Source organism: Ranitomeya variabilis, chromosome 7 (genome assembly GCF_051348905.1).
Source record: "Ranitomeya variabilis isolate aRanVar5 chromosome 7, aRanVar5.hap1, whole genome shotgun sequence".
In the NCBI taxonomy this organism is placed as follows: domain Eukaryota; kingdom Metazoa; phylum Chordata; class Amphibia; order Anura; family Dendrobatidae; genus Ranitomeya; species Ranitomeya variabilis.
This window is the reverse complement of record NC_135238.1, coordinates 129,760,812-129,780,845: the sequence shown is the minus strand read 5'-3', so window position 1 is coordinate 129,780,845 and position 20,034 is coordinate 129,760,812. Positions and strand designations below refer to the sequence as shown.

At 44.1% G+C, this 20,034-nt stretch overlaps 1 protein-coding gene across 5 annotated transcripts in view; it reads right to left on the bottom strand.

Annotated features, from left to right (window-relative positions):
• Positions 1 to 2,229: 2,229 nt before the first annotated feature.
• PLEKHM3 (pleckstrin homology domain containing M3) overlaps positions 2,230 to 20,034 on the bottom strand; it is a 480,455-nt gene continuing 462,650 nt past the window's right edge. For all 5 annotated transcript variants that reach the window (XM_077275714.1, XM_077275715.1, XM_077275717.1 and 2 more), the window contains one exon: positions 2,230 to 3,176. In XM_077275714.1, coding sequence (XP_077131829.1) covers positions 2,999 to 3,176 — 178 coding nt within the window. In that variant the 3' untranslated portion in view covers positions 2,230 to 2,998. The remainder of the gene's footprint in view (positions 3,177 to 20,034) is intronic.

The following is a 20,034-nucleotide window of genomic DNA, read 5'->3' as shown; positions in this document are numbered from 1 at the left end:
AATCAAGATCTGAAACCTTGGTCAAAGTTATTCGAGCAGTCAAATCTCAAAGGGTGCCCAAACTCTTGCATCTGCATATTTTTCTTTTTGTAATGCTTATAATGCAAAAAATGACAATGTATTTGTTGTACCTATAATTCAAAGGAAATGTGTCATCTTTAACTTTAGCCCTTTTAGTGATCATTTCATTTTCAACTAGCTTAATTGTTCACAATAAAGGTAATTTTGACCAAGGGTGCCCAGACTATTACATGCCACTGTATATCTATCTATGCACACTACCGTTCAAAAGTTTAGGATGCAAATTGCCTCTTCAGAGAAAAAGAGGACTTAAACTCTATAGCGCCACCTGTTGGAAGTAGCGATCCTACAAGTCACAATCAACCCTTTAACGAGTCGTGCAATATGACTTAGGATAAAAGTCAAATCAGTATCTCAATTCGCAGACACGGTTTTTCGGGCTGTTGGCCCTCGTCAGTGCGAAGCATGAGAACTAATTTGGCTAGATGACAGGAAAGTTTAGGGTCACCCAGACAATTTGATGTTTTCCATGAAAACTCATACTTTTATTAATCAAATGAGTTGCCATATGTATTAAAAATCTAGTCCAGACATTGACAAGGTTAAAAAAAAAGATTTTTATTTGAAATAATAATTATCTCCTTCAAACTTCTTCAAGCTTTCGCCAAAGAATGCTCCCGTTGCAGCAATTACAGACCTTTGGCATTCTAGCAGTTAATTTGCTGAGGTAATCTGGAGAAATTTCACCCCATGCTTCCAGAAGCCCCTCCCACAAGTTGGTTTGGCTTGATGGACACTTTTTGGAGGTGTGCTTTGGGTCACTGTCCTGTTGTAGGATGAAATTGGCTCCAATCAAGCACTGTCCACAGGGTATGGCATGGCGTTGCAAAATGGAGTGATAGCCTTCCTTATTCAATATCACTTTTACCTTGTACAAATCTACCACTTTACCAGCACTAAAGCAACCCCAGACCATCACATTACCCCCACCATGCTTGACAGATGGCATCAGGCACTTTTCCAGCATCTTTTCAGTTGTTCTGCATCTCACAACTGTTCTTCTGTGTGATCCAAACACCTCAAACTTGGATTCGTCTGTCCATAACACTTTTTTCTAGTATTCCTCTGTCCAATGTCAGTGTTCTTTTGCCCATATTAATCTTTTCCTTTTATTAGCCAGTCTCCGATATGGCTTTTTCTTTGCCACTCTACCCTGAAGGCCAGCATCTCGGAGTCGCCTCTTCACTGTAGACGTTGACACTGGCGTTTTGCGTGTACTATTTAAAGGGAACCTGTCACCCCCTTAGGCGTTTGCAACTAGTACTAGTAGTGTATTTGCAAAATAATCTTAGAGGGGTTATCCTGGACTATTTTATTTTTTTCTCATGGGGCTAAGAATTGATAGGCAGGTAGTTCCTAACTACCTGCCTGTTGTGTTTGATGCCAGCTCAGAGAGATCACAGACCGCTCTTGCCAACAGTTCTACTGCTCACGTCAATAGAGCAGCTCTTCATCTTCTGGACTACTCTGTCGAGGAGGTGTGATTGCTGACATGAGCAGCAAGGAGTTGGCTGTCAATAAGCATGACATTAGCAGTGATGCCCCATCAACAAAGCAGAGTGGAAGAGAAGAAGTAGCTCTGCTGATGTAATGTCAGCGGATGCCACTGAATAACCAGTAAGGGGCGGTCCAAGACCACTCTGGGCTAACATAAAATGGCTCTGGGCAAAACAGGCAGGTAGTTAGCAACTACTTGCCTGTTAGTTCTTAGGCACATAAGAAAAAAATAAAATCGTCCCGGATAACCCCTTTTAGGAATAAACCCTACAATTACACTGCTGCCACTAGACTACTCTATGAGCAGAATCTCTCGTTCCCTCCTGTCTTCTTCGTCCTTCCGTTGCAGATTGTAAGTCCTTGCAGACCAGGCCCATTCTCTCTCTGCACCAGTCTGTGACTCAATTAGTAATACATTCAAAGCTTACTAAGAATAAAAAAAGTAATGCAGCAATGTATTGTTCTTGAACAAAGAAGGTAGCTTCTCCTTGATGGTTAGAGAAGAAAAGAGAACGCAGGTGAGTATTTGCGGAACACCTGCAAGACTTCATCCAATACACTGAAACATGAAACCTGGCAGTGAATAGTTACGATATCTTCTCTTAAGGTTGTACTAGCCTTAGAATGAACAATCAGAAAACAGTTTGTAGGGTTACATTTTTTTATTGAATTCTGCTTTTTTTGCAGGTTTGAGGGTTACAGAGCAGGGAAAGGGAATCCGGTGGCCAGTCAAGCAGTATGGAATATGCACCAGCGGAAATGCCCACACTTACACATCTCTGCTAGAATAATAAATAAATACAGTCGGCTTAATAACTGCAGCTTAAATAAAATAATCCCTAAATATATTTCCAGATCATTCTTTAGAAGATAAGTAACAATACCAAGGTAATTACAAGAAGCACTTTCCATGGCCTTGCATGTATTTGATCAGTTTTCATACTAAGATGTCAATCTCAGATGAATAGAACAAATAACGACAGCTCCAGATAACTTGAGATGGCATTTAGATGTGCACAAACAGCCTACAAGGAATCAGTAGTGGAACCAACCTGAAACACCAAACGGCCCCTTTCCATGCTACATATAGACATATGAGGGCTTCTGTGTTCCAAAAAATGGTCACAACCTAGTTAGCGGACCTGCTTATTATTAAGTAATTCCCACTGCCGTTATCAAGATTAAACTTTCTACATAAGGCATGTGCATGCAGTAGGATCGGGAGGCTCTAGGTGAGGTGCTGTGGAGCAGGCAGCTAAGGGACATAGTATAATGGCAATGCTATAGATCTGTTAGTAGAGGGATCCTAGGACAGGTTAGTAGGTACCAGCTATTAATCCGGATAGAATTTCTAACAGGGACGCTGGATGATTTCATCAGCGACCAGGGAGAGAAAGCAAAGTTTGCAGCTGCGCTCAGGTCATGTGCCCTGGTAAGACAGCTCAAACATACTACAGGACTCGTCCCAGCTGTCATCCACATTCAGCCTTTTCCAGAATGACTTCTGCTTCTTCTGCAATTCCTTGCGCACACAGCGAGGGCACGGGACGGTTTTCACTTTGCAATCACTGTGGAAGACGGCTCCACAGTTTTCACACCTAAAAGAAAAACACAAAAATATTTAATATGTATTGTCTACTGATTTACTGGTTTATATACACATGGGGTTACAAATGCAGAGGAAGAGGCCCTGGTTCCAGCGATGTATCACTTGCTGGGTTGCTTGATGTAGTTTTCTGACATATTTCCTGCATTCAGTTTGTTGTGACTCCTTAGGAGTTTTAAAGGGCTGGGCCATTTTCTCTCGTTTGTGCAGCCTTTTTTTGCTCCACAGCTGTCCTGTCCATGCAATGGTGGCTGATGGAGGCACATGTCACCAGTTCTGTCCATCAGCCTCTGGCAATAGAAAAGCAGCTTTCACATGTTATGTCTTTTACAGTTGAAGGAGACAGATGGACTAACTCGGTCACACGCTCTTCCACCAGCAGCCATTGTATGGACAGAAGTGCTCAGCAGTCTGTGATGAAAGTTGCACTAACAAGAAAAAGTGTCCAACCCCTTTAAAGAAGCACTACCACTAAGTTTTTGGTTCTGTAAATGTGTTTACAAGTATGTGCATGTACTATAGTGTGGGTATATTAATATACTCCCCTACCACTGCTCTCTCCGGTGACCAGCTCTGTTCTGCTCCTCTTCTCAGTGACGTCACCACTCTGCAGACTCCTCCGGGTCACGCTGTGTTCTGCAAGACCCAGAAGTGGCTTCTGCAATGTAAGCCTATGGAGCAGCAGAACGAGCCACGATAAACTTAAGTTGTCAAAGAGACTTCTGGCTCACACATAAAGCATAGGGTGACCCAGCTAGTCGCAATTGCAGTGATGTCACTGAGAAGAGGAGCAGAGCAGCACTGGTCACCGGAGAACGCGGCTGCAGGTGACTGTACTAATACACACACTAATGAATAAAAAAAACTTAGTGGCAGTGCTTCTTTAATTTGATTTTTATTGTATTGTTACACTATGGAGAGACTTTCCTTTTCCCATTTAAGAAAGTGTACTGTAAAAATGTCAGCCAATTATTTGATGACATTTGTACACGAAATATAACTTAAAAATTCAAAGGAAAAAAAGGGGCGTGAAAATATTAGAAAGTAGTTGCGCAACAGTAAGAATACTGATATATCCATAAATGCGTGATATTCTCAGCTCAGTATCACTTTCCTTAAAGGGGTTGGACACTATTTTAACAGATATGTTGAGGATATGATTTTGTGGCACTTACTATAATATAGCTATCACAGGTCCTCCTCCTGCTCTTGTTAGTACAGCCGCCCAGCTCTATAGTACATACAAATGGCTGCTAATGTAGGACCATGTGACCAGACCTGTCCATCAGTCTCCACCAACAGTAAAGCAGCGTTCCCATGTGATGTTCTGCTCTATTGGAGGAGGCTGATGGACAGGTCTGGTCACGCTCCTCCACCAGCCGCCATTGTATGGACTGGCGAGCTGTGCAGTCTGTGAGGAGGCGAGACTAACGAGCAGGAGGAGGACCTGTAATATTTATACAATAAATGCCCAGATCTCATCTGATAAAATCAACATAAAGTGGCTAACCTCTCTACATCCTACAAAGTTTGTTACATTCACAACACTCTTAGCATCTACACAGACTGTTGCCATGATGTGACTAGTGCAGGCCGAATATTTTAGCCTAAAATGATTAGTGTTGCATCAACAAACTTTATTTGGCCATATACATTAGATCAGGTCAAATGAACGATCGCTCCGCTAACAGCTATTACTCCTGACTCCCTCATACACTGGAATGCTTGGCCAAGTCACCTGGCAGCGGCTTATCTCCTCACCAAAAAAAAGGTTGTCTATTGAACTCCAACCACCTGAAGTTTATGCCCCCGATATAAATTGTCAGGATTTTCGAGAGGCCCTCGCAGCGTCGGACTGGAGCACCTTGCGCCCACCAGAGAAAATCATTCTTGGGGCCCACTATGTAGCTACATAGAAATAGATACAAGACCACCAATTGTGTGGTAAAAAGCGCTAATATCAGGGTATAATATAAGGTAGTTCACGTCTTAATTATGTAGCAAGGGTTAGGGTAGCCCCCTCACAGAATATAATGTAGCCCCCTCATAAAATATAATGCAGTCCCCTCTCATAGAATATAATGCAGCACCCCACAAAATATAATGCAACCCCCTCATGTATAATGCAGTCCCCACCATAGAAAATAATGTAGCCCCCCTCATATAGTATAATGCAGCCCACCAAAGAATATAATGTAGTCCCCTGAGAGAATGCAGCCCCATCACAGAATATAATGTAGCCCCCTCATAAAGTATAATGCAGCCCCGCTCCACCCCCATCATTGTCCTCATCACCACCTCCATCATTGCCTTCTCTGTTGTGAACTCTATTTTTAGGCTCCCTCTAGTGGTCACAAGCGGTACTGTGTAGTGTTGTCTTTCTGCAGGTTGGCTGCATCAGCTGGTTCGTTATCCTGGTTGGTTTCCTATTTAGCTCACCTGCATACTCAGTTCCTTGCCTGCTATCAATGTATTCAGTGCTCTTCAGATTCCTTGTGATTACCTTGCTCCCAGCCTCTCCAAGACAAGCTAAGTTTTCGTCCGTTCATTTTTTGATTATCAGCATTCATCATGTTTCTTGTCCAGCTTGCTAAGATGTGATTTCCTCGCTTGCTGGTTGCTCTAGGGGACTGAGTTTCTCCCCCCACACCGTTAGTTGGTGCGGGGGTTCTTGAAATCTCAGTGTGGATATTTTGTAAGGGTTTTTACTGACCGCACAGACCCCTTTACTATTTTCTGCTATCTAGTATTAGTGGGCCTCATTTGCTGAATCTGTTTTCACCCCTGTGTATGTGCCTTCCTCTTACCTCACCGTTATTATTCGTTGGGGGCTTCTATATCTTTGGGGATTATTTCTCTGGAGGCAAGAGAGGTCTTTCTTTCTCTCTAGGGGTAGTTAGTTCCTCAGGCTGGCTCGAGACGTCTAGGATTTTTAGGCACGTTCACCGGCTACTTCTAGTGTGTTTGGATAGGTTCAGATTTGCGGTCAGTCCAGTTTGCCACCTCCCTAGAGCTTGTCCTATGTTTGTTACTTAGCTGGAGTAATTCGTGATCCTCAACCACTAAGGATCATAACAGTATAGCAGGCCAAAAAAAGTGTTTAATGCATCGCAGAAGTGGGATAAAAAGAAGACCTGAGTACATTTTTTTTTTTTCCCCTCCCGCTTTTCCTTTGCTGCAGTCTGTTTAGCTTCTTTCATCCCCTTGAACTCTGGGTGGTTTTGAGCTCAGCTGCAGACATGAATGTTCAGACTCTGACTTCTAGTGTGGATCATCTTGCTGCACGGGTGCAAAGTATTCAGGATTTTGTTATTCATAGCCCTATGTCAGAACCAAAGATACCCATTCCTGAGTTGTTTTCTGGAGACAGATCTAGGTTTCAGAATTTTAAGAATAATTGTAAGTTATTTCTGTCTCTGAGACCTCGTTCCTCTGGTGATTCCGCTCAGCAAGTTAAAATTGTTATCTCCTTGTTGCGTGGCAACCCTCAAGATTGGGCCTTCTCTCTGGCGCCAGGAGATCCTGCATTGCTTAATGTAGATGCATTTTTTCTGGCTCTTGGACTGCTTTATGAGGAGCCTAATCTTGAGAATCAGGCAGAAAAAGCGTTGCTGGCTATCTCTCAAGGTCAGGATGAAGCAGAGGTGTATTGTCAAAAATTTCGGAAATGATCGGTGCTTACTCAATGGAATGAGTGTGCCCTGGCTGCAAATTTCAGAGAAGGTCTTTCTGAGGCCATTAAGAATGTTATAGTGGGGTTTCCCACCCCTACAAGTCTGAGTGATTCTATGGCTTTAGCCATTCAGGTTGATCGGCGTTTGCGGGAGCGCAAATCTGCTCATCCTTTGGCGGTATTTTCTGAACAGAGACCTGAGTCTATGCAATGTGACCGAACTCTGACCAGAATTGAGCGACAAAATCATAGACGTCAAAATGGGTTGTGTTTTTACTGTGGTGATTCTACTCATGTTATCTCAGCATGCTCTAAAAGTTTAAAAAAAATCGCTAAACCTGTCACCATTGGTACGATACAGCCTAAATTTATTTTGTCTGTTACTTTGATTTGTTCTTTGTCGTCCTACCCGGTTATGGCTTTTGTGGATTCGGGTGCTGCCCTGAATCTGATGGATCTGTCGTTTGCCAGGCGCTGTGGTTTTGTCCTGGAGCCTTTGGAATTTCCTATTCCTCTGAGGGGAATTGATGCTACGCCATTGGCTGAGAATAAGCCTCAGCATTGGACGCAAATGACCATGTGCATGACTCCCGTACATCAGGAGGTGATTCGCTTTCTTGTTTTGCATAATTTGCATGATGTTGTTGTTTTGGGTCTGCCATGGCTGCAGACTCATAATCCAGTTTTAGATTGGAAAGCTATGTCTGTGTCAAGTTGGGGTTGTCAGGGAATTCATGGCGATACTCCATTGGTGTCTATTGCTTCTTCTACTCCTTCTGAGGTCCCTGAGTTTTTGTCTGACTACCAGGATGTATTTGATGAGCCCAGGTCCAGTGCCCTGCCCCCTCATAGGGATTGTGACTGTGCTATAAATTTAATTCCTGGTAGTAAATTCCCTAAGGGATGACTTTTTAATTTGTCTATACCAGAGCATGCCGCGATGCGGAATTATATAAAGGAGTATTTGGAGAAGGGACATATTCGCCCATCCTCTTCCCCTCTTGGTGCAGGATTTTTTTTTGTGGCCAAGAAGGACGGTTCTTTGAGACCTTGTATAGATTATCGTCTTCTGAATAAAATCACAGTCAAATTTCAGTATCCTTTGCCACTATTGTCTGATTTGTTTGCTCGGATTAAGGGGGCCAGTTGGTTCACTAAGATAGATCTCCGTGGTGCGTATAACCTTGTGCGCATTAAGCAGGGAGATGAATGGAAAACAGCATTTAATATGCCTGAAGGCCATTTTGAGTACTTGGTGATGCCTTTTGGACTCTCTAATGCTCCTTCTGTGTTTCAGTCCTTCATGCATGACATCTTCCGAGAATATCTGGATAAATTTATGATTGTTTATCTGGATGACATTTTGGTCTTTTCTGATGATTGGGAGTCCCATGTGAAGCAGGTCAGGATGGTGTTTCAGGTCCTGCGTGCTAATGCTTTATTTGTGAAGGGCTCAAAATGCCTCTTCGGAGTACAGAAGGTCTCCTTTTTGGGTCTTATTTTTTCTCCTTCTACTGTGGAGATGGACCCAGTCAAGGTCCAGGCTATTCATGACTGGACTCAGCCTACGTCTGTTAAGAGTCTTCAGAAGTTCTTGGGTTTTGCTAATTTTTACCGTCGTTTCATTGCTAATTTTTCTAGCGTGGTTAAACCTTTGCCGGATTTGACCAAGAAGGGTTCTGATGTGACTAATTGGTCTCCTGCGGCCGTGGAGGCCTTTCGGGAACTGAAGCACCGGTTTTCTTCAGCTCCAGTCTTATGTCAACCAGATGTCTCTCTCCCCTTCCAGGTCGAGGTTGATGCTTCTGAGATTGGAGCAGGGGCTGTTTTGTCGCAGAGAAGCTCTGATGGCTCTGTGATGAAGCCATGTGCTTTCTTTTCAAGAAAGCTTTCGCCTGCCGAGCGGAATTATGATGTTGGTAATCGGGAGTTGTTGGCTATGAAGTGGGCATTTGAGGAGTGGCGACATTGGCTCGAAGGAGCTAAACATCGTGTGGTGGTCTTGACTGATCACAAAAACCTGATTTACCTCGAATCTGCCAAGCGCCTGAATCCTAGACAGGCTCGTTGGTCGCTGTTTTTCTCCCGTTTCAACTTCGTGGTCTCATACCTGCCTGGTTCGAAGAACGTGAAGGCTGATGCACTTTCTAGGAGTTTTGTGCCTGACTCTCCAGCAGTTTCTGAGCCGGCTGGTATTCTCAGAGAGGGAGTGATTTTGTCTGCCATTTCCCCAGATTTGCGACGAGTGCTGCAGAAATTTCAGGCGGATAGACCTGACCGTTGTCCACCAGAGAGACTGTTTGTCCCGGATAGATGGACCAGCAGAGTTATTTCCGAGGTTCATTCTTCGGTGTTGGCGGGTCATCCTGGGATTTTTGGTACCAGAGATTTGGTGGCTAGGTCCTTGTGGTGGCCTTCCTTGTCGCGGGATGTGCGTTCCTTTGTGCAGTCTTGTGGGATTTGTGCTCGGGCTAAGCCTTGCTGTTCTCGTGCCAGTGGTTTGCTTTTGCCTTTGCCTGTCCCGAAGAGGCCTTGGACGCACATTTCCATGGATTTTATTTCGGATCTTCCAGTATCTCAGAAAATGTCTGTCATCTGGGTGTTGTGTGATCGTTTTTCCAAGATGGTCCATTTGGTGCCCTTGCCTAAGTTGCCTTCCTCCTCCGATTTGGTTCCTCTATTTTTTCAGAATGTGGTTCGCTTGCACGGCATTCCTGAAAATATTGTGTCTGATAGAGGATCCCTGTTTGTGTCCAGGTTTTGGTGGACTTTTTGTGCTAAGATGGGCATTGATTTATCTTTTTCGTCGGCCTTCCATCCTCAGACTAATGGCCAAACCGAGCGAACTAATCAAACGTTGGAAACTTATTTGAGATGTTTTGTTTCTGCTGATCAGGATGATTGGGTGACTTTTTTGCCATTGGCCGAGTTTGCCCTTAATAATCGGGCTAGTTCTGCTACTTTAGTTTCGCCTTTTTTCTGCAATTCTGGTTTCCATCCTCGTTTCTCCTCGGGTCAGGTTGAGTCTTCTGACTGTCCTGGGGTGGATTCTGTGGTGGATAGGTTGCAGCAGATTTGGAACCATGTGGTGGACAATTTGAGGTTGTCACAGGAGAAGGCTCAGCGCTTTGCCAACCGCCGCCGCGGTGTGGGTCCCCGACTTCGTGTTGGGGATTTGGTGTGGCTGTCTTCTCGGTATGTTCCTATGGAGGTCTCCTCTCCTAAATTCAAGCCTCGCTTCATCGGTCCTTATAAGATCTTGGAAATCCTTAACCCGGTGTCTTTTCGTTTGGATCTCCCAGCATCGTTTGCCATTCATAATGTGTTCCATAGGTCTTTGTTGCGGAGGTATGTGGTACCTGTGGTTCCTTCTGTTGAGCCTCCTGCTCCGGTGCTGGTCGAGGGAGAATTGGAGTATGTGGTAGAGAAGATTTTGGATTCTCGTATCTCTAGACGAAGGCTTCAGTATTTGGTGAAGTGGAAGGGCTATGGTCAGGAGGATAATTCCTGGGTTGTCGCCTCTGATGTTCATGCGGCAAATTTGGTTCGTGCCTTCCACGCGGCTCATCCTGATCGCCCTGGGGGTCTTGATGAGGGTTCGGTGACCCCTCCTCAAGGGGGGGGGGTACTGTTGTGAACTCTATTTTTAGGCTCCCTCTAGTGGTCACAAGCGGTACTGTGTAGTGTTGTCTTTCTGCAGGTTGGCTGCATCAGCTGGTTCGTTATCCTGGTTGGTTTCCTATTTAGCTCACCTGCATACTCAGTTCCTTGCCTGCTATCAATGTATTCAGTGCTCTTCAAATTCCTTGTGATTACCTTGCTCCCAGCCTCTCCAAGACAAGCTAAGTTTTTGTCCGTTCATTTTTTGATTATCAGCATTCATCATGTTTCTTGTCCAGCTTGCTAAGATGTGATTTCCTCGCTTGCTGGTTGCTCTAGGGGACTGAGTTTCTCCCCCCACACCGTTAGTTGGTGCGGGGGTTCTTGAAATCTCAGTGTGGATATTTTGTAAGGGTTTTTACTGACCGCACAGACCCCTTTACTATTTTCTGCTATCTAGTATTAGTGGGCCTCATTTGCTGAATCTGTTTTCACCCCTGTGTATGTGCCTTCCTCTTACCTCACCGTTATTTATTCGTTGAGGGCTTCTATATCTTTGGGGATTATTTATCTGGAGGCAAGAGAGGTCTTTCTTTCTCTCTAGGGGTAGTTAGTTCCTCAGGCTGGCTCGAGACGTCTAGGATTTTTAGGCACGTTCACCGGCTACTTCTAGTGTGTTTGGATAGGTTCAGATTTGCGGTCAGTCCAGTTTGCCACCTCCCTAGAGCTTGTCCTATGTTTGTTACTTAGCTGGAGTAATTCGTGATCCTCAACCACTAAGGATCATAACACTTCTCCCCCTCCACCCCAATCATTCTCCCCCACCATCTCCATCACTGCCCATTCCACCACCTGCATCATCATTGCCTCCTCCCCCACCATCATTGTCCATTTCATCACCTCCATTATTGCCTCCCCCACCACTGCCCATCACCTCCATCATTGCCCATCACCTCCATCATTGCCTCCCCACCATTATTGCCTATCACCTCCATTATTGCCCATCACCTCCATCATTGCCTCCACCACCATCATTGCCCATCACCTCCATCATTGCCTATCACCTCCATCATTGCCTCCCCTACCATCATTGCCTATCACCTCCATCATTGCTTCCCCCACCACCATCATTGCCCATCACCTCCATCATTGCCTCCCCATCATCATTGCCTATCACCTCCATCATTGCCCATGACCTCCATCATTGTCTCCCCCCACCAAGATTGCTCATCACCTCCATCATTGTCTCCCCCCACCACCATCAGTGCCCATCACCTCCATCATTGTCTCCCCCCACCACCATCATTGCCCATCACCTCCATCATTGTCTCCCCCACACCAATATCATTGTCCTTCACCACCACACACACTTCACCGCAGCAGCAGCTCATCACACACACACAGGCAGACACACACACTCACAGGCACACACACACTCTCTCACACACGCACGCACATACACACAGGCACACACACACGCAGGCACACACACATGCAGGCTCACACACACACACGCAGGCAGGCACACACACATGCAGGCACACAGCACAGCTCACCTCCCCGCAGCAGCAGCTCATCCTGGCAGCCTCTTCCTCGCTGGAAGCTTTCTGACTGAGACAGCAGCACGCTGGATGATGACGTCATCCAGCTGGGCTGTCTCAGACAGGAAGCAGGATGCCGGGAGGTAAGCTGCTCTGTGTGAGTCTGTGTGCCTGCATGTGTGTGTATGTGTGCGGTGCTTTCTGCGTGTGGTGGTGGGGCTTTACATGCGGGCAGTGTTAGCTGCAGCCTGTGGCTAATGCTGCCCGCTATTAAAGAGAAATGGTATTCACGCCTCTCCACGCCCATAGGGGTGTGGGGAAGCATGAATATTCATTTTGCTTTAGCAGCGGGGACAGGATCCGGTCTTCAGCTGCTGCTACTAGCACAGGGCGGGCCCCCTTGACCCAGGGGCCCCATAGCCACCGGCTGGGGGCTTCTGGAGCAGTGGGGGCCCTAGACAGCTGCTGGCCAGTATGCCAGCAGGTGTCAGTGCCTGGGCCCACTGGATAATCCTCCGGTTCTCCGGTGGGCTAGTCCGGGGGGGCCGCCCTCGTATATATTACCATAGATCTTCAGCAGAGCCCGGCCCACTATTATCTACTGTGTATGGGGCTTTGGGATTCATCTGATGTGCCTGGACATATGGTATGTGCACCAAACCAGGGGTAACATGTCAAGGAGAATAAGAGTAGGAGACCACGCTAATACCCCGGCTTCAGGTGAAACGATAGGCACATTTTAAAGGAACATGGAGTAAGGTTTATGCGTTTTCATTCAAACATCTTCATATTTTTTTCGGCAAAGTGTCACATTGCACCTAGACAAAAAGATTTGTATAATGGACTGCACTCCCATAATTTATTGGAGAATAATTTGTATTATGGTAATTGCACACACACATTGCTGCATACAATGGCCTTTTGATGAAAAACATCATCAGATCTTTTCATATTTCAAAAAATCTCGTAAGTGACCTAAATTCTGTCTGTGCTAATGGAATGTCAAATTGCTCATGGTGTATTAAGCAGTACAAATACACATGAAATAGGCCGACTAAGGATGATGGAGAGCAAATAGCTGTTAATTGGCTCTACTATATGTAATGGCTAGTAAATAGCTCTTGGCCCGAGTCAGGACAGGGGTCTAATGGGCAGTAAATAGACATCAATTTACTTCACTGCGTATAACAGGATTCAGTCTGCACTCTGTTATATTCCTAACAGATTTGCTAAAATAGGATCAACTAAAGTAAAAACTCAAAGCATGGGAATAATCTGAGCTCAAAGATATATAACAGGTTCATAAAATGAATACTGATTTTTGTTACAAAGTATCCCTTTAAAATTCATCAGGCTTATTTCAATAGGTTGAGATCAAGAGGTTTAGATCAAGAGGATGAAAGAAACTCTTTATTCACACATACAGGAACTGCTGAGGTTATTCCATCCAGTAAAGATCAGTAATAAAACCCAGTTGTTACCACCGATTCCACAAGTTTGAGCAACTCGGCAGCAGCAAGTCTGTACAATATTGGGTGGATGTGCTGCAATGGTTCACGTTTTATGTTGTAAACTCAACCTTCTATACCACTGCTATCTCTGTACACTGGGCATCAAGTGATGAATTATTGTCATATCTGACTGCTGCAGCCTATTTGGGGCCATCCGTAAAGGACACCTGGCATAGACTGCACACATGGGTAAGCACATCACATGGCCCGTGGTTTAGCCATACTTCTTTTCTGGGCAGGTTGCAATATGGGTGGGAGTTAGTGCAGACAGGGGGTATTCTTACATGAAGGGTTACTGGTCACTTAGTTTAATACCGCTGTCTTCCCTCCCCACTTCACCATATGTGCATATATATATTCTTTTGCAAACTTTGCCGTTCTATGTGGTTTACTGCAGGCTTTACACGGTCCTGCGAGTGCACCCTTACATTTTCTATTGTGTGCATATCTGTGTTGGTGTTCTTTTTTAGTCATGCACCTTATCCTCAACACCTGTTTTATGTGTTTGTATTTTGCTAATAAAAATGATCAATTTTAGATTTATTGATAGTGTCATGCATTATTGAGATGGGGCATTCTGCTCTTTGGAGTTTATAGGCTAATAGCCTATGATTAGCTGCAGTGGTAACTGGCCTATGCAACCTCTCTTCGCTGCAGGTGACAATACAAGAGTATGCGGAGTGTGATCAAGTTTACTAATGTGTATGGCGTAACAAGCACACATACAGCCTAAATCTGCATTACTCAACCCGTTATCGCGCCCATTTGTCACACCACTGGTTTGGGAGGACGTGAATGCCGGCGTGCAGGAGTATGTGAAGGGGGAATGACTAATTACTGTGATAGTGGATCAGCACGGTGTTCTCTCGCCATCACACCCGCCTACTTGGCCGATACCTCTGCTCACCCTGCCTCTTATCAGCAAGCTTTAGTGTAACTGACTCCAATAAAATGACTGGGCTGTCTGGATGCACCTGCTTCGTCTATCCAAAGGTCTTTACCCAGGAAAGGAAACTAAAGATAAAGGTGAGCAATTGCTAAATAAAAACACCCAGTCAAAGAACATAAGTCATTAATCTTGGCACTTATTAACTCACAGCGGGGCAGGTAAGGGCGGATCGTGATAATATTCTTTCTTGGAAAAAAAGTGTGCAGAAATGATGATCTTTTCTTCCATACAAAATCCAAAAGAAAAAACCCTCTGTGACTTCGTAGTAGATACAACATGGATCTGTAACACCGCCACGTGCATGAGGCCTTATAGTATCTCAAGGGCCCAGTGAAGGTTTGTGACTGCGGTTTTGGCCATACCTATGTATATACAAGTACAATGCTGGGCTGCAGGATGGGTGTCTTAGTACATGTTGGCCATGATCCATCGAGGGGACGCGCTGAGGCGCATCCGAACCCAGCTGTGCGTCTTGCTACAGTTCTGAAGGTACGCCATGGTAGTCATGAATCGGAGCAGCCGTGTGGTCATGCCTCCATCCCGCCGCCATGCTGCCCGTTTTGGTGGAGCTGAGAAACTAAACTGGCAAAAGTCACAACATTTCTGAGCAACCTCAAATTGCAAAAAAAATTTGCAGCTTATCAAAGAGTCTTATGCCAGATTTGGAGCAAAAACATTTTGAAGAGTCAGGGTGTATGAAGACATATTTTTAGGGATTACTGCTGGTTTATTTTAGAAAGTAAGTTCCCCAACTAATGCAGCATTATTTTTCATTTCTGTTTTTACTTTATTTTTTCCATTAATGTAGCTATGAAAATATAATGCAAATGTAAACTGTGACCATGGCGCCTATAAAAATGATTATGTTGACAGTGCCTGTAGAATCATTGATTTCTCTCATTTGTATAACAGAAGGTGAACTACGGTCCCCTGTGAAGTTACAGATGTTTGGAAACCCTGATGAACTGCTCCTTAATCGGAATCTGTCAGCAGGTTTTTGCTATGTAACAGCAGCATGGGGTACGGAGAGAGAACCCGAGACGAGAGAGTTTATTTTAGGCTACGTTCACATTTGCGTTGTTGGGCGCAGCGTCGGCGACGCAACGCAAAACGCATGCACAACGCAGTGTTTTGTGACGCATGCGTCCAACGTTACAAAAATTGACACTTCACTTTTTTTTTTCAAAAGACACATGCGTCAAACAATGCAGGACGACGCAGGCACTTGCGCCCTATGCGTTTTCAATAGACACTAATGTTTTTTTTTGGCGCATTTACGACGCAAGTGCGACACATGCGTTTTTAAAAAAAATTAGGACGCAGGAAAACTGCATCATGTAGCGTCCCCTGCGGCCTGTCTTGTGCGTCTATATGACGCATGCATCGTAAAACGCTAGAAAACGCATACCGACGCATGTCCATGCGCCCCCCATGTTAAAGATAGGGGCGCATAACGCATGTGTCGGTATGCGTCGACGCTGCGCCCAACAACGCAAATGTGAACGTAGCCTTACTCACCTATATAGCGCCATTTTTTCTACAGTGCTATACAGACATTATCATCGCTGTCCCCGATGGGGCTCACCATGTAAATTCCCTATCAGTATGTCTTTGGAGTGTGGGAAGAAACTGGAGAACCCGGAGGAAACCCACCAAACACGGGGAGAACATGCAAACTCCTTGCAGATGTTGTCCTTGGTGGGGTTTCCCAGGACCCCAGTGCTGCAAGGCCGTAGTGCTAACCACTGAGCCGCTGTGTATCAGTAGTTTACTTGGTACAGCTATAGTAATAGAATCACATTTGTTTTTGTTACAGACATACTTGTAGAGCCCTGTGTAACCCCGACTACATCATCATAGCTTTTATTTGTACATTGTGTAGCTGCTACTCAGAGCTGGGGGGAGAGGTTGGACTAGGAGGCACAAGGCCAGTTGTCCTGAAGTGATAATGTCCTACTGATAAAACACTCATTGTATTTAAATAGCAAAACAAAATCCAGTAAGTGACACATTGCTGGAAACAGGGTCTCTGCTCCTACATTATGGTGCTCTCATATTACATAGCAAAAACCTGATGACAGATTGCCTTTAACCCCTTCCTGAGCACAGATGTACGGGGTATATTTATGGCGATTTTACATGCACAGAAGCTGTGCATGCGCGATCACCGCCGGGTGTTCAGATAACATCCAGCTCCCAAGTCATCGCACTGGCGCGTTTGTTGCCATTGTGACTTGATGTCATCATAACGACCCCAGGGTCACCAGACTAGCAGGCTCGTTAGAACATGCTCACAGAGAGCATGGTCTAACAGGCTTGTGTGTTAGTGCACAACTGACAGTTATAAAGCGTTGCAGTGCTTTTTTATAACTGCAATCAGACTGTGAAAAGTGAAAGTCCCATAAAGTGACTAAGTAATAAAGTACAAAAAAATTAAGAAAAATTGTAAAAATATATTTTTCTAATCACAAAATAATAAAAATAAATATTGTACCTATAAATTTGCATTGTATGTTTATGTAAAAAAAAAAAGTAGACATATTTAGTATCGCCATATCCAGGACGACCCGCCCCATAAAACTGTCACACTAGTTAACCCCTTCAGTGAACACCGTAAAAAAAATAAATAAAATATGCCCCATATAATGCTGCACAAAGGTTAATAATGGCCCCATAAGATGCTTCATAGAATAATATGCCCCATATAATGCTGCACAAAGGTTAATAATGGCCCCATAAGATGCTCCATAGAATAATATGCCCCATATAATGCTGCACAAAGGTTGATGGCCCCATAAGATGCTCCATAGAATAATATGCCCCATATGCTGCTCCATATCCATTACTTTACTGAGCGGTACCACGTGACTGCTGAACACAGGAAGAGCTGCTGGTGCCGGAGACCATCTGAAAAGCAGGGAAGTGCAGAGACCGCATCAGGAGGGGGTGAGTAGTGATGTGACAACCACCGCTCCTGACGCTCCTCCTTCCCCGCCGACCTCCTGGGACAATGACTCGAGTATAAGCCGAGAGGAACACTTTCAGCCTAAAAAACTGGGCTGAAAATCTGGGCTTATACTCGAGTATATACGTTACATAAATTTGATATCGCTGTAATCGCACCGACCTGAGGAATAAAGTCGTCTAATCACTTACAGTAAAGGAAATAATTACTTGATCTCTTGCTGATTTTGTAAGTTTGCCCACTGACAAAGACATGAACAGTCTATAATTTTAAGGGTAGGTTAATTTTAACATTGAGAGATAAAATATTAAAAATAAAATCCAGAAAATCACATAGTATAAATTCTATTAATTTATTTGCATTTTGCAGTGAGAAATAAGGATTTGATCTCCTACCAACCATTAAGAGTTCTGACTCCTACAGACCAGTTAGACTCTCCTAATCAACTCGTTACCTGCATTAAAGACATCTGTCTTACATAGTCACCTTTATAAAAGACTCCTGTCCACAGACTCAATTAATCAGTCAAACTCTAACCTCTACAACATGGGCAAGACCAACGAGCTTTCTAGGGATGTCAGGGACAAGATCATAGACCTGCACAAAGCAGGAATGGGCTACAAAACCATAAGTAAGACGCTGGGTGAGAAGAAGACAACTGTTGGTGCAATAGTACAAAAATGGAAATAATACAAAATGACTGTCAATCGACATTGATCTGGGGCAACATGCAAAATCTCACCTCGTGGGGTATCCTTGATCATGAGTTAGGTGAGAGATCAGCCTAAAACTACATGGGGGAACTTGCTAATGATCTCAAGGCAGCTGGGAACACAGTCACAAAGAAAACCATTGCTATCACATTATGCTGTAAAGGTTTAAAATCCTGCAGTGCCCGCAACGTCCCGCTGCTCAAGAAGGCACATGTGCAGGCCCGTCTGAAGTTTGCCAATGAACACATGCATGATTCTGTAAGTAATTGGGAGAAAGTGCTGTGGTCAGATGAGACAAAAATTGAGCTCTTTGGCATTAACTCAACTCACCGTGTTTGGAGGAAGAGAAATGCTGCCTATGACCCAAAAAACACCGTTCCCACTGTCAAGCATGGAAGTGGAACATTATGTTTTGGGGTGGTTTCTCTGCTAAGGGCACAGGACTGATTCACCACATCAATGGGAGAATGGATGGAGCCATGTACCGTAAAATCCTGAGTGACAACCTCCTTCCTTCCACTAGGACATTAAAAATGGGTTGTGACTGGGTCTTCCAGCAAGACAATGAAACAAAACTTACAGACAAGGCAACAAAGGAGTGGCTAAAAAAAAGCATATTAAGGTCATTGAGTGGCCTAGGCAGTCTCCAGACCTTAATCCAATAGAAAACTTATGGAGGGAGTTCAAGCTCCGAGTTGCCTAGGAAATGCCTCAAAATCTTAATGATTTAGAGGTGATCTGCAAAGAGGAGAGGACCAAAATTCCTCCTGACATGTGCGCAAACCTCATCATTGACTACAAAAAATGTCTGACTGCTGTGCTTGCCAACAAGGGTTTTGCCACCAAGTATTAAGTCTTGTTTGCCAGAAAAATCAAATTCTTGTTTCTCAATGCAAACTGCAAATACATTTATATATTTTATACAATGTGATTTTCTGGACTTTATTTTTGATATTCTATCTCACAATGTTAAAATTAACCTACCCTTAAAATTATAGATTGTTCATGTCTTTGTCAGTGGACAAACTTACAAAATTAGCAAGGGACCAAATAATTATTTCCTTTACTGTATACCGCATGAGAAAAGCCGTAAAAAATAAATCCAATTCTTCACCTGCTGCTGATTTTTTCATTCTGCCTTCCAAAGATTGCAGTAAGGCTCTGTTCACATTTATCCTTTACTCTACAATGAGTGCTTACACCGGAGTTTCCATGTAAATCTCTTTTCAGGCATGCATAAAAATGCCATCAACTACACGTTTAGGCCCTTCTGAAAAGAGGCCAGATGGAGTCCAGAGTAATTCTGCTGCCTCATTTTAGTGATTGGATCCCTCGGGGGTTTCATCTAAATCACGTTACTAGGAGATTTAGATGGAAACTCCAAAGAAAGTGCTCAGCATAGATTGCAGGATAAATGTGATCCAAAATATTACGTAAAATGTTCTCAACAAAAGCTTCAAATCATTCTACAAAAAAAGCAAGTTCCCACTCAGGTCCATCATCTGTTAACAGAAATATAGGGGGCTTTCACATTACTGGTAGCACAAAGGCTTTGGAAAAGCAAAATGGCTGCTCACCCTGCAAAAGAATTTCAACAGATTCTACGCTCCCAAATCCAAATGCCCCTCTCTCTTCTGAGCTCAACAGTGTGACTAAACCACATTTAATGTCCATGTTTGGCATTTTTGTAGGGATGACAGTAGGCCTAATTTAAGGATGCATATCTCCAGAAGCATGAGCTGGGAACTACAACGTACTGGGCACTACAATGACAGTTTGCAATTTTCACTCAGCAACATCCACTACTGCTTGTTTCTGGAAAAAAAAACCCCCATGAAGTCAAAATTGTCACTACACCTGTAGATAAATCCCCAAAGGGGTCTAATTTCCAAAATTGG